General features: G+C 46.7%; 1 protein-coding gene across 5 annotated transcripts in view; it reads left to right on the plus strand.

The window, feature by feature from the left end:
* CMTR1 (cap methyltransferase 1) overlaps positions 1–14,199 on the plus strand; it is a 44,708-nt gene that overhangs the window by 15,683 nt on the left and 14,826 nt on the right. For all 5 annotated transcript variants that reach the window (XR_004902733.1, XM_028508839.2, XM_036024054.1 and 2 more), the window contains 9 exons: positions 748–840; positions 2,449–2,520; positions 3,674–3,768; positions 3,886–3,958; positions 8,564–8,762; positions 9,568–9,686; positions 11,879–11,975; positions 12,303–12,435; positions 13,141–13,320. Coding sequence is in view for 4 of the 5 variants with exons in the window: in XM_028508839.2 (XP_028364640.1) it covers positions 748–840; positions 2,449–2,520; positions 3,674–3,768; positions 3,886–3,958; positions 8,564–8,762; positions 9,568–9,686; positions 11,879–11,975; positions 12,303–12,435; positions 13,141–13,320 (1,061 nt within the window). In the remaining variant the exon portion in view is untranslated. The remainder of the gene's footprint in view (positions 1–747; positions 841–2,448; positions 2,521–3,673; positions 3,769–3,885; positions 3,959–8,563; positions 8,763–9,567; positions 9,687–11,878; positions 11,976–12,302; positions 12,436–13,140; positions 13,321–14,199) is intronic.

Consider the following 14,199-nt stretch of genomic DNA (forward strand, 5'->3'; position numbering starts at 1 on the left):
CCCAGTGAACTCAGCCCTGGCTGCACACGAGACTCATCTGGGGACTTCTGAAAGCATACTTATACCCAATCCCCCGCTCAGACCAACAGACCTATACTCTGAGGGTAGGGCCCAGGCATCAGTACTTTTAGAAGGATTGCAGATGATCCTAATGTATAGCCAGGTTGAAAATCACTGATTTAGCATGATAAGGAAAGTAATTGAAAAATTAAAAGGAAACAGTATGTTAGAGGTCAGTTTCTACCCTATCTCGGAATGAAGAGGTGAGGTACCCTCTTTGTGTAACACGTGCATGCAGTCCTCTTGCGTGTTAACACTTCGAAAGGCATTGGGGGGTGAGACTCACTGCTTTGTGTCTTTCTGACGTGATTGCCTTGTCACAGACACACATTCCGTGTGTGCCTCTCTGTATCCCCACTGCCTCTTGCATCTTCTTAACTATGCTTTCTGAGCACATAGTCCAGAGCAGGATTCATCAAAAATATTAGAACAAACCTTCGATGAAATACACATTGAAGGTTTGGAAGTTTCTAGGGATCCAGCTAGAATTGGACCTGGCCTTCAGAAGTTAAACTTTAGAATTCTAGCTCGCAATTCTCATGTCTGTCCACTGCCTTTGGCCTCAGCTCCCCAGATCCTTCCCACTCTATAAGTCCCTCTTGATTGTTTTGGGGCAGCCCTGATGCATTAGGGCACAGCCCTGAGGGTCTGTCTTACTGACTTAGCTTGCCTGTCTTTTGTTTGTAGCCCAGCGCCTGTGAGCAGGTGTCATGGTTCCCAGAATGCACCACTGAGATTCCTGACACTCAGGAAATGAGTGATTGGATGGTTGTGGGAAAGGTAGGTTTTCAGGAAGATGTACCTGAAATTGTTGGCGCTTATCTCCTGACCTTTCTCCTCTCTAGGTCAGTGTGTGTGTTTTTATGCTCACATGTGAAAAACTTGAGTCTGACCATTCTGGCAGGAATAAAACTGTCAAGGGGCACCTCAAGGACTTGACAGACATGCCCCTGGGAGATGCGTCAGACAGGGTTTATTCCTCCTACTCATTTAACTTGCAAGACAACACAAAATGCTTAACTTTTATTTTCCTCACAGATGTTTTGTAGAGAAGCTGATTATACATCTGTGCATATTCTGGTCACTACTGGGCTCTGTTCCAGGTGGATGAAAAGACACTGTACCTGTCCTTAGAAAGTAATGAGGGTGTTAGAGAAGGAATTTGTTTAATATTCTCCTGGAAAATGTTGAGAGTGAAGTAGATAACTACTAAATGAGTATGGTCTAGAGAGCAGTTCTTAAAGTGTAGGGGCCCCCAGGGATCTCCAAGACACTTACAGGGGGGATCTGCAAGGTCAAAGTTATTTTCATAATGACACTGAAATGTTTTTTCACTCTCGTTCTCTCCCAAAGTGTCCAGTAGAGTTTTCCAGAGGTTATGACATGATATCACAGCCAATTGAATGCAGACGTGAATAGAGGAATCTGGGTGTTTTCTGTTCAGCCAGATACTAAGAGATTTACAAAACTGGAAAACAGTGCCGTTCTTCTCACCAAGTTAATTTTGGAAACAGTTATTTTTCATAAAAATATGTTAACATAATATTCTTTTTTTTTTAAAGATTTTATTTATTTATTTTTAGAGAGGGAAGGGAGGGAGAAAGAGAGAGAAACATCAATGTGTGGTTGCTGGGGGTTATGGCCTGCAACCCAGGCATGTAGCCTGACTGGGAATCGAACCTGCGACACTTTGGTTAGCAGCCCAAGCTCAATCCACTGAGCTACACTAGTTAGGGCTTAATATTGTTCTTTTAAACTGAATAAGTATTTTAACATTTTCTGTTTTAATTTCTAATAATAAATCTCGAGTATATACGTACATTAAATAAAAAATAAATGAACAAATAAAAACAAGCTCTTTGAGGTCCTCAGTGATTTTGAAGAGTGTAAAACCTGAGAACACCAAGTTTGAGCACCATTGGTTTAGAAGTAGCTGCACTCAGACGTGAGGTCAGACTGTATCCCTGAGAGGCTCTCTGAGCCCATGTTGACTGGGAGGCTTTCAGGTCAGTGTTTAGTGTCCTGCAGTCATACTTACCACAGAGCAAGAGGCTCACTGCTTGAAGGACAGGCTGCTATCATTTGGGGTAGTCTCCCTAATGACTTAGGGACAGACAGCTTGAATGTCTCCTTCCTGTTCAATTTTCTCCACCTCAGCATTCGTGGGTCTTGTATCCATATGGTGCTCTAGTCAGAGCACCCGAGGGACTGCTCCATCTTGCAGCCCTCTGGAGTTCAGCCAGAGGGATTTCTCGTGCCCGCCCCTCGGGGATTGATGTTCTTTGGCAGGGACTCAAGCCTCTTCTCTACTCAGAACCCTAGTTTCTCCACTCATCCCCCCAAATGCAGTCATACATGGTCATTATTGACTGTTTTCTTCTCCTGTAGCAAAAGATGATTATTGAAGACGAAACTGAGTTTTGTGGGGAAGACCTGCTTCACAGTGTGCTGCAGTGTAAGGTAAAGCCTTGTGGTTAGAGCTGGAGTTGGGAACTTCGTGTGGGGGGCTGTGTTGGGCTTTTCTAGTTCTTTTAAGTCAGTTGTGGGTGGCTGAAGTTTAGCTGATATTTTCCTGGAGACCAAGATGTGTAGCTTGTACATTTCTCCAAGGTGCCCTTTTCCTGGTGACTGTCCTGCCTTGTAGTGTTTGTTGTGCTGTCCCTGTGGTCAGTAGCCAGGACAGGATCCACTTAACCTCGGTGGGTCAGTTCATTGTAGTCTTGGTCGGGGGGTGGGGAGAGCTGGTGTAATCAAAAGTTTGGAATTATTCTTTAGCATCAGATAGACCTGAATTCAAATCCTAGTTTTGCAACATTTTTTGCTGTGTGACCTTGGACCAGTGCTTTCGCTTCTCTGAGTTTTAGTTCCCTCATCTATAAGATAGGAAATATTTCCCAGGGTTGCTGTGAGAATCAAATAAAATACTGGGTGTGAGGCTCCTAACATGCGGGGTGAATATTAGCCTTCTCTTGATATCTTGTGGCCTGAGTTTTGAGCCAGCAAGTGCATTGCCCAGCACAGAATGAGCCAAGGAAACTAAGGAGGAAGTGGGTTGGAGAAGCAGTAAGGCCAGACCAGCCTCACAGAGCTTATTTTCTGACAGTCAGAGGGTTGGGAATATCCTTCCAGTGACCGGTGCTCATGTGAAGTGAGGCTTTCTTCCATAGAGGAAATAGGAGAGTGGAGAAGGGATCCCTCCTGTGTGGGAGGTCTTGGTTTGTTTACTCTCTCTCAGTGAGCCCCAGTCAAGAGAGCCTTGGTATCAGAACTCTGGTCCTTGGAGAGTTGCTGCTGGAGTGGAGAAACATTTTCTGTGAGGAATAGCAATGCCAAGAGGTGGCCCTGTGCATAACCACGGATGCCATTTATTAACCAGTTACCATGTGCTAGGGACATGCTTACATTTTATTTTTTCACATTTTACCAGTGATGCAGTGAGGGTCAGAGTGATTGAGTAACTTGTCCAGGGTCACACAACTGGTTGTTTTCAAGCTGGGATACAGTAGGAGCCTTGCTCTGTGGAGGGCTGCTTGTTGGGTTTCTCCAGTTGTTAGGAGCCCATCCCATCCCGGTGGGTGATGCTCACCCTGAGTTTCTGATTCTCTGTGGGCAGAGTGTGTTTGACGTCCTGGACGGGGAGGAGATGCGGCGAGCGCGGACCCGGGCCAATCCCTATGAGATGATCCGAGGAGTCTTCTTCCTAAACAGGTTTGCTGACGTTCCCCGCCCCTCCCCTGACGCATGCACCCTTCCGCCTTTTCTTTGAGCTTCGGCTTTCTATATGTCTGGTACTGAATTGAGCTTCTCTGTCTGACTTTATTGTAGGGCGGCAATGAAGATGGCTAACATGGATTTTGTGTTTGATCGCATTTTTACAAATCCACGGGACTCCTATGGGGTAAGAACAAGTTTCTGCTTCTGAAAGCATAGTGTTAAATGGGCTTAAGCTTCAGTGGCTCATAAATTGCCATTTGTGCAATGCAGTTACACCTGCTATGTGTTAGAGATACAAATGTTAGAGATATACACTTTATGTTAGAGGTATATTTTGGTTTGAGCTCCTCAGATGGGGCCCCACAGTGTTTTTTTGTGGTCCCAGGAGTGCCCCAATAAGCATTGTCTCTAGGGCTTCATGTCCCAGCCCCCAGGTCTGCAGATCCTCTTGCTCACTCCAGGTGGAGGTGGTTAGGGCTTGCAGCAGTGGAGAGGGAACATTCCTGGGCACGATCAGCAGCTGTGGCATCTAATGGCCTAGGGAATAGGTAGATGAAGCCATGAGTTAGAGCATGGGCCTGCCTCCTGCACTCATTAAACATGTATTTATCCAGCCCCTATTTTGTGCCAGGCACAGTGCTAAGGCACCAGGAATATAATTTGGAATGAGATAGATGTGATTCCTTTCCCCATAGTGCTAAGGTTCTGGACGTTCTGGTGGACCTGAGAGCTGATAAGTATGCAGGGTTGGGATATTTGTAAAGCCTGTTGTGCTTACTGATATGTGAGGCCAGTTGTCACCAGGGCCCTTTAGCCTGCCTTGTTTGTACCATGGACGAGATGGAGTAGAAGGGGGACTGTGCAGTTCTTGGAGTGAGTTTATTTTCTGATTTGAAACGGACATCATCTGACGTGGGTGCTGTTTCTGGCATGAGAGGGGAGTGCTCTGGGAAATGTTGAGAGGTGAATGAAATGTGGGTCTCTGCAGCCTTCCGCTGATCCATTTACCATCAGTGTCAGGGCTGTGTCGCAGAGGGGAGTGCAGCATTTACAGTCACAGGTGGTGTGTCACTTAAGATCACACCTTCTTTGTGCCTCAGCTGCCTGTTCTCTGAAAGTAGCTCTGCTAACCTGCTATAGGACCAGTGTAGGACCAAAAGGTTCTTAAGAGTTGTTGCAGCTCTCAGATCTGTGTTTGCTGATGTGGCCACTTTCCCTTCCTGCCTCTTAGAACAAGCTTAGTGTGGGGTCATAGTTATCAGGCTTTGGCCCATTCTCAAGAAATGGTAGAGCAAAATGATCTTCTATTCTGCTGCACCTGATTTTTCTGAACACACACCCTCTGTGACGATAGAGAAAGAATAAAGGAAATTTCATTCTGGCATTATCTTGGCTGGGTTTCAAGGCATTTTTACCCAGTTCTAGAAAGTAAGTTCTCTGTTTCTGCTTTATTCACCCTTCTTCCATTAGGCCCCCTGATTATCCACTCACTGAAGAAACTACTTTTCCAAGCTCTTTAATGTTTCAGTTCCACCTGCCTCACTGCTTTCTCCGTGCTGGCAAAGCTGGCATGGAAGCCCTCCAGCCTTTAGTCATTTCTCTCCCAGGTCTCCCACCCCATTTTCTAGTCCCAGCAGGCAGCACAAAAGCGCTCTTGGAATTAGCATCTTGAGAAAATTAGGTTGATATAATGTTGATTAAATTTTCTGAGCTCCAAATGATTTTAAACTCCTGCCTGGCAGAGGAGCTCTGTCAAGCTGATGGGAAGTCACAGCATCCTTTTGGGCTTTTGAATGAAAGCGCCTCCAGCAGCTGGTATCTGGTTATTGTCTTTTGCTGTCAGGAAAGTGAAGCAGGCACCAGGCCGTACCATTCAGGTCAAGGCTGAAGATGTTAGTTACATAGGAAAAGGCAGCCATGTTTGTAATGCTTCAGGCAGAGTCTTGACCTGAATTGATTATTAGTGCCACGCAGAATTGCTCTTTCATGGGTGTTTCTCTACACTTTACTATAAAAAGTGATTTCTCTCTAGCCCCTAGTATTTTCTTCTTTTTTTTACTCTCTGTTTTTCCCTGAGCACCAGCGTGACAGCCAAGGTCAGTAGGCTTGGTATGTTTTTCACGTGAGCAGAGATGCTCTGGAGCAGTTTCCAGAAAAGATGGGAATGGCCGAAGCCCCAGCCACTCACCAGGTTTGCTAAAGTCTCTGGCTCTCGGATCAGGCAAATTATAGAAGACTAGTGAGCGTGGATACAGAACATGAAACTTGGGGTGGTGTGGAGAGGTTAGAAGTGGAGAATGGGAGAGGGAACACGACTCTGGGTTTTCCCTGAGTTCTGCAGGTGGTGGTAAAAGTTGGAAAGAGACTAGGTTAGGAAATAAAGAAATTGTAAACAGGAGTTGGAAGAAATGGAGGAAAGAAGGGAATTTAGGTTCTTTGGGTACATGGAAGTGTATTATAAACCATAACATTACGTGAGGAATTTGTGTGCCTAGGGATGTTGAGGTAAGAAAACATGTTTTGAAGTGTACCAGGCAACAGAAACTGAGGATAGGTGTTTGAGTTTCAGTGCTGTTTTAGAGGAAATGAGAGCACTTAGAAAGTGCCCAGTGAGGCGCTGGAAAGAGAAAAAGATGGAAAAGGACAAGAGTTTTGACTCTGAGATAGTTAATCTAGTTGAATACGGTATCTTACATTTGTTTAGTATTTTACAGTTTATTAAGGTTTTTGACATATGGTAATTTATTTAATCCTATAGCAGTCTTAAATAACCTACATTAGTCCCAGTTTATAGTTGAGGAAGCTTGAGCTTCAAGACATAAATTGTGTGCTTGCCCATGACTGCACAGCCAGTAGGTGGCAGAGGTGAGCACCCCAGCTGTCCTTTTATGACAGGGCCTTCTGGCGGTGGCCTGTGAGAGCCCCAAGTCTTGAAATCACAAAATGAGATCATATTTATCATCTCTTTTTAGAGGTGAGATGCTTCTGTTGGTGCACTCCCCTTTCTTCCCCTAGTCTTCCTTTGGGCCAGCTGCTCACCCGGAGAGGCTGGAGCCTGGGGCTAGAGGACAGGGCACACCCTGTGGTGAGGACCAGTGTCCAGCCTGTGCAGGCCTTAGGCTTGTGATCCCCGCCTCATTACTACCGTGCTGTCAGGAAAGTGCTATGTGATGTTCCTGGCAAGTGCCATTAGGTCTTGTGTATGTGCGCATGTGCGTGTGTGTGTGCACGTGCAAATGAATATAATCCAAATATATGAGCAGTTGATGGCTCAGGAACAAGGAAGGGGGGAAAGAACTGATACAGCATAGCATGCCTGGGTGGGCTTGTCGCAGGATGGTGAAGTGTATTTTTAGCTAAAGTCACTTTTTCCAGAAACATATTCATTGTTTTGATAAAGCTAGATAGCTGTCGTCAGAGGGAAGACCCTTGTCACCTAGAAATGGACTGAATTAAGGATGTCAGCTTTTCCATTTCTTTCTTAAAACTGTTTTCCCTAAAGCTTTCTGATCTTTATCTGACAGTTACGGAACTCTGGACAGCACTCAGCCATGTCCGTCTATAGAGAGCTCAGGCCAAGCTGCCTGAGCCCCTTCATCAGGGTCCTCTTCTCCCGCTATCTAGAGCCCAACCTCTTGTTGTAGATGGTGCCTCCTCCCCACTGTGGAGGGTCGGGACAAGTAGAGGTCCCTGTCTGGGGACCAGGTGTGTAGAAGAGAAGTGTAAGCACACAACACAGGTCAGTGCTGCTTTCAGCATGAATTTTAGATTAAAAGTTAAAGCTACTCAAGTGGCCCAAACTATAATCCAACAAAAATTCAAATGGTTATTATAATGTAGTTACTTCTGAGCTGGGTGGGTGTTCTGAGGGTGTTCTGGAAGCAGCACACCTATGTTTCCTTTTCCCTCTGTCTCATCTGCTGCCAGCTGTGCACTGTCCCAGGCCCCCAGAGAGGCAAAAGCAAGGGAAGAGAGGGCTGTTAAAAAGGAGGAGACCAGATGCATTGTGGTGTCTTGGGTTGGATCCTGGAACAGAACAAGGACTCTAGTGGAATCCGAATCAAGTCTGAGTTTAATCAGTAGTAGAGTACCAATGTTAGTTTCTTAGCTTTGACAAGTGGCAGTGTAACATGTCAGTAAAACTGGAAACTGGGTGAAGGGAATATGAGGGCTCTGTCTTTGCAACTTTTCTATAAATCTAAAATGATGACAAAATAAAAAGGTAATTGAAGAAAACGGGAGAGCCTAGGAAGGAAGGGGGGCAGGGAGGTAGCGGCTGTGGTCTGGGAAGGCAGGTAGGTGCTGTGACTGCAGCATATGATGTCAGAGCCCCCAGACGTGGGTTGGACAGCAAGACCCTAGTGTGGCAGTCAGGCCTACTGGCTCCTGGTTTACCTTTGCTGCACACTGGTTGGAAACAGGACGCTTTGTGTCTTGGTGTCTTTTTCTTTGCGTGTAATACATCAGTTCTGCTTGGTAGGACTCTTGTAAGGCAGGATATGGTGAAAAAAGGATGCTGAGAAACAAAAAATGCACACTCGGGTGCCCATTAAGATGAGTTTATGAGGAGTCTGAGGTAGGCCTGTTGGTGTGGAAGGTGTCGGGGTGTTTCGAGGTGGGGATGGGCAACTCCGGAGGGTGGCGGTCACAGAGTTGCATTTCCTGGGTGTCGTGGTCCTGGCGGGAACTCTGCCTTGTGCTTGGGGAAAGGCTGATTCCCCCCCCCCCCACACTCCCCACTGAGCCATCTTTTTTCTCTTTCTCCCCCGTCTTCCACTTGCCTTTGCAGAAACCCCTAGTGAAGGACCGGGAAGCTGAGCTTCTGTACTTCGCTGACGTCTGTGCAGGCCCAGGTGGCTTCTCGGAGTACGTGCTGTGGAGGAAGAAGTGGCACGCGAAGGGCTTTGGAATGACTCTGAAGGGCCCGAATGACTTCAAGCTGGAGGACTTCTACTCAGCCTCCAGCGAACTCTTTGAACCTTACTACGGTAGGGACACAGAGGGTACAAGGGGACATGGGACAGTCTTTTGTGGGGACTTTAGGTCAGTAGCAGCTACTATCCACTTGCCATGTTTTCTTTCCTCAGTCTCTCAGCTTGGGGATCCTAGTCCCATGCCATGAAGGTCTCAGTTTCCCCTGGGCTGTCCCTTTTTACCCCAGGCCTGCGGGATACAGGTTAAACACTCTGCTAGGCAAACTCTCATCCAGACCATACTCATTCCTTCTTTCTTCTCTGGTAACAGGAGATAATGAAACTGCCTGATCTCTGGCTGAGAACTGGCAGGGTTATTAACATACACACCCCATGCCCATCTCCAGCCTGGTGCGGGGCTGTGGAAAGTATTGGTAACAGACAGCTCAGCAACCTCATAGCAGTTCCCTCTACTCGGTCTTGATTGTTGTGATTTGACAGCAGATTCTAAGTCCTTTCTTAACAGTCCTTATTAAAAAGTCAGCACTGTTTCTGAAGTGTAGGTGCTTTAAACACAGTGTTGGCCTTGGGGAGGAAGGCCCTCTGTTCCATTTGCTGATTCTTGGCTGGTTAACTCCTTTTCATCTCTTTAACATCTTTTTCATTTATTACATACAGCAGGGCCCTGTTTCTGCCTCTTGGTGCATCACTGCAAGGCAGCCTTGCAAGAGGGGTCCTGCAGAGAGTTGCTCCTCACAGGGGCTTTTCTCCTGGACCTCGTGACCCATCTGGTAGCTTTTTCACAGCCCCAGAGAGCTCTTGCCCCAGCTCTTGGGATGCACAAGACCAACGAGATTAATGTGAGCCTTGTGTCCGGCAGGCGAGGGTGGGGTCGATGGAGATGGAGACATCACCCGCCCTGAGAACATCACTGCTTTCCGGAATTTTGTCCTGGATAACACGGATCGAAAGGGAGTCCACTTTCTGATGGCTGATGGGGTAGGTGTTCTGCTCTCCATAGGCTGATGCTTTAGGCATTTATCACATAAGAGGCTTGAGAGTTGTTTTTGTTTTGTTATGATAGCCCTTTAGCTGCCCTGGAAGGTGCTAGCTTACTATTCAGATAGTAGGGGATGCATGATTTATGTTTCTATTCTTTGTGCATATGTTTCAATGATAACTTTGTCAAGGCAGTGATGTTGTGGACACCTTTGCTTGGAGCAGGTGGCCCCTCTCAGCTCACTTCTTCAAAGGGCCCCGGTCAGCTGTGAGGCCCAGTGAGGTAAGGACCATGACTAAGGTGAACTAGGCAAAATTGGGAAGAGCATGTCCATCGTTTGTCACCTGGGTGCCGCTCTTGGCAGAGGCTGTGTATACAACGGCCGCTTCTAGGCCTCTGGATGGGCTGGTAGATGAGCACGTAACCAAAGGCAGCAGCTCCAGGGAACCCACAGCAGCTTTCAGTCAGTGGCTGGGCTAAAGCAAATATTCTTGGAGCCTCATTCTTTGGGCAGCTGCTTGAAGTACGGAGAGGAGCCCACTGCTGCTTTCTCACCCACTAGTCTGATGTGGCAGGTAGTCTTTTCTGGAGTGGGACACCACTTAGTCTAGAGGAGGGACAGAGAATAAGGCAGTTACTCCAGAGTCACGTGACTAGAGTTGAGGAAAACCTCTGGAACAGCTTGGGTTGCCTTTCAAGTATCAGCTTGTGGAAAGATGAAGGGATGTGCAGGATGCCAGCATAGGCTCTCAGAGCATTGTGCACAGCAGGCAACAACACAGATGGGCTGGGGGCGGCGGTGCTCCGGCTGAGCCGGCGTGTTTCTGGCAGTGTGTGTGTTTCTGGCAGTGCTTGGGAGGCCCCGTTGCAGTCGGGCAGCTGGAGTGGCAAACTCGGGTTGTCTTCCTTCTTCAGCATTGTAGACCAGTGACCTGGGCCGCTTTTTTCCTTCTTTTTTGATTGACCCTATAAACAGGCATGCATTTTGAGGAGCATCGATAAATTTAGAACACATTGCTAAACACTTTAAAAGATTTTATTTTATTATTTATTTTTAGAGAGATAGGAAGAAAGGGAAAAAGAGAGCGAGAGAATCATCAATGTGTGAGAAATACAATATATCAGTTGGTTGCCTCTTGAACACCCCCCAACCTGGGTCTCCAGCCTGCACCCCAGGCATGTGGCCCAACTGGGAATCGAACCAGCGATCTTTCAATTCACAGGCTGGCATTCAGTCTGTACCAGCCAGAGCCTGCTAAACATTTTTTGATTTTTGGATCACTTAGCTATTACCTTCATAAGACTGAGTCAGGGAACTTGGCCTGGCTGGGGCCAGCTTAACGAGTGACAGCTTCATTTACTTTTTAAAAAATTATTGTGGTAAAAAACATGTAACAGATTTCCCATCTCAACCATTTGTAAGTATGCAGTTCAGTAGTGTTAAATACATTAACATTATTCTGAAACCGATCTTCAGGGTGTTTTGATTTTACAAAATTGAGACCATGCCCATTAAACAGCTGCCCTCTCCCCTCCCCCAGCCCTCAGCCTCCTTTTCTTCTCTGTGAGCTTGGCTCTGCTCCCTGCGGGGCTCTCCCAGGAGGAGACCACTCCAAGAACAGCAACATACATTCTCTGAACAAACATCCTGGCCAGAGACCCTGTCAGCTAGAGGGAGAAACTTCATGGTCTTAGAAGAGGAAAGTGGGTTTTATGAGTAAATCTTTGTTCAGCAGAGAAAGTGAGATCACCGAGAGTCAGAAGTTTGCTGACTTTTCTCCTGTCACAAAACTGGGGCCTGTTCAGCAGTCAGCACAGAGGCTGAGGGAGCCCAAGCAGAGCACTCACGCCACACGTACTTCCTGGGTCTCCTCAGACTCACCAGAGCATCGTTCCTGTATTTGGCTTGTGACTAGCCAGGGCTTTGCTTCTGTTCTGCCTTATTCTTCCCTTGGATTCTTAAGTGCGTGTTAAAATTTTCTGGACCATCTCCAGTTGTCAGGCCTGGGTCCTGTTTATAAGGAATCATATGACCTGCCAAAATAATTCAAATGCCGAGTTGTATCTTTATCAGTCAGGTGGTGGAGATCCATGAAAACACTTGAAGAAATCTTAATGAAGATGAGATAGGGGTGTTTTTCAGTCTCCTTTGCTTATGTTTCCCACCCCGAGTCTTGTGCTATCGTTTCAGGGTTTCTCCGTGGAGGGACAGGAGAACCTGCAAGAGATCCTGAGCAAGCAGCTGCTGCTCTGTCAGTTCCTCATGGCGCTCTCTGTGGTCCGGACAGGTGACGCTCCCGCAGCCCTCTCCCCACCCCAGGACCCGCTGGAGGCCCTGTTAGAAAAGAGCATGCATAAGGGCTGGCTCAGAAGTTAAAAACAAGAAACCTGCTCATGTTAGGTGACAGGTGGCTGAATGAGGAGTTTAGGGAAGAAAGTGCTGCAGAATCCTCTAAGTCCCCTCTAAAGCTAAATGGACCCTTAAACTGCATCTGACTTTTGATGGACCCAGGTTCTGAGTCCCTGCCTTGGTCATATTTACTCCCTGAGATCACCTTACCCGCCTCCTGGACTAGAACCTACTGATTGTTGTTGGTATTTTCTCTCTAATCCAGGAGGCCACTTCATCTGTAAAACCTTTGATCTGTTCACACCATTCAGCGTGGGGCTCATCTACCTGCTGTACTGCTGCTTTGAACGAGTGTGTCTATTTAAGCCGATTACCAGCCGTCCGGCCAACTCAGAGAGGTGAGGTTTTCCTCTCCATTTTAATCCGAGTAGTTGGCTAAATGTCAGAACACAAATCCTGGTGCCTCTCTCTGGCATGTTCCCTCAGGCTACATTAAAAATCTTGACTTGAAAGAAGTGATTAAGCCCAGAGGAGTCAGGATTTGGATCTTAGTGGGTCTGTGATATGCCATTTCAGCCTCTGCCTCCTTCTTTACAAGCCTTATTCACCACACTTATGTGGGGGATCCTTGGGTTGGCCCAAGAAGAAGGAGGTGATCAATAAAAGGGACACCTGGAGAGACAGGGCTTGGGACAGGGCAAGGGGACCACCAGTCAGAAGTATCCTAGGTAGGACGCAGTGCCCATGCACAGTGTGAGAGAAGATGCAGCCAAACTGAATTGCTAGGTGGTTTGTTAAAAACACAAGTTTTCTGAGCCCCATCCCTGGAATGTCTGATTGATGAGTCTTTAATTTATCAGAATCCCCAGGTGATGGTGATGCAGCCACCCTGGCACAGGGCTCTTGGGAACCACGGCCATAAAGAGTAGAAATACAGTCCAACATAAAAAGGAAGGATTTGAGGTGAACTTTTGCAGCACAGAGTCTGTGCTGTTCCTTGTGTATAGACTTAAGGCTGTTAAACTTCATGACTCCAGGGGTTTGGGGAGGAGGAATGTTGGCAGAAAGTCCTTGATCATGGAGTGAAATTTTTCTCCTGCCAGGTATGTGGTGTGCAAGGGCCTGAAGGTGGGCATAGATGATGTGCGGGAGTACCTCTTCTCAGTCAATATTAAACTCAACCAGCTGCGAAACACTGGTTCCGATGTCAACCTTGTGGTCCCTCTGGAAGTGATCAAGGGAGACCATGAATTTACTGACTACATGATACGGTCCAATGAGAGGTAAGCAAACCAGGTATTCTTTGCTGGCACCACTAGGATATTAGGGAAGGCCAAAGAATGAAGGACTAAATGATTGGCTCTTGGTATCAATTTGTCAACCCTAAAAACTGGTAACTGGATTTGGTCTGCTTGTTCTTGGCCCCCTGGGACTTAGAGTACCTTGGGGACCCTCATCCTGCTCCCATGCCCTCTCACAAGGGTGGCCAGTGGGAGCCTGGGTGCCATAGTCCTGCCCATGGGGGCCTGAAGAGCAGCCTCATCATGTGTCCCTGGTGGCAGGAGTAATTTCCCTTTAATTGCTTGCTTGTAAAAGGCCATCTTGGTTGTTGGCTTGTGGAGTCCTGTTTGGAGGCGGGAGGTGGCTGGAAAGCAAGTACATGACAGGTTTTGGAAGTTTCTGATACCAAAGCCTTTGCCAGTTCATGAGTTCCCTAGATGGGTGATTCGAATGCTGTTGTGTGTTTTGTTTTGTTTTGTTTTTAAACCTTGTTTAATTGTTTTTCCTCCTCCCAGGTAGTGGTAATGTGAAGTTGTGACAGTTGGCTCAGTTTTTTAGGGGCAAGCGTTAGAAACAAGTTTTTTATGGTAGGTTGGAGAGCTGTATAGTAGCAGTGAGCCCGTGGAAGTGCTTTTTTGGGGGACTGAATAAGGTCATTTTATCCATTCACCTGTCCATGGACATTTAAATTGTTTCTGGATCTTCTCTATTTTGAATAATGCTACAATGAACATGGGGATGCTAATATCTTTTCAAGATCCCAGTTTCAGTTATTTTGGATAAATACTCAGAAAAGGAATTGCTGGATCCTAATGGTGTTTGTCTTTTTTTTTTTCTGCTTTGTTGCACTTCTGGTTCCTCCAGTGTGATGTTAAATTGAA

Source organism: Phyllostomus discolor, chromosome 4 (genome assembly GCF_004126475.2).
Source record: "Phyllostomus discolor isolate MPI-MPIP mPhyDis1 chromosome 4, mPhyDis1.pri.v3, whole genome shotgun sequence".
In the NCBI taxonomy this organism is placed as follows: domain Eukaryota; kingdom Metazoa; phylum Chordata; class Mammalia; order Chiroptera; family Phyllostomidae; genus Phyllostomus; species Phyllostomus discolor.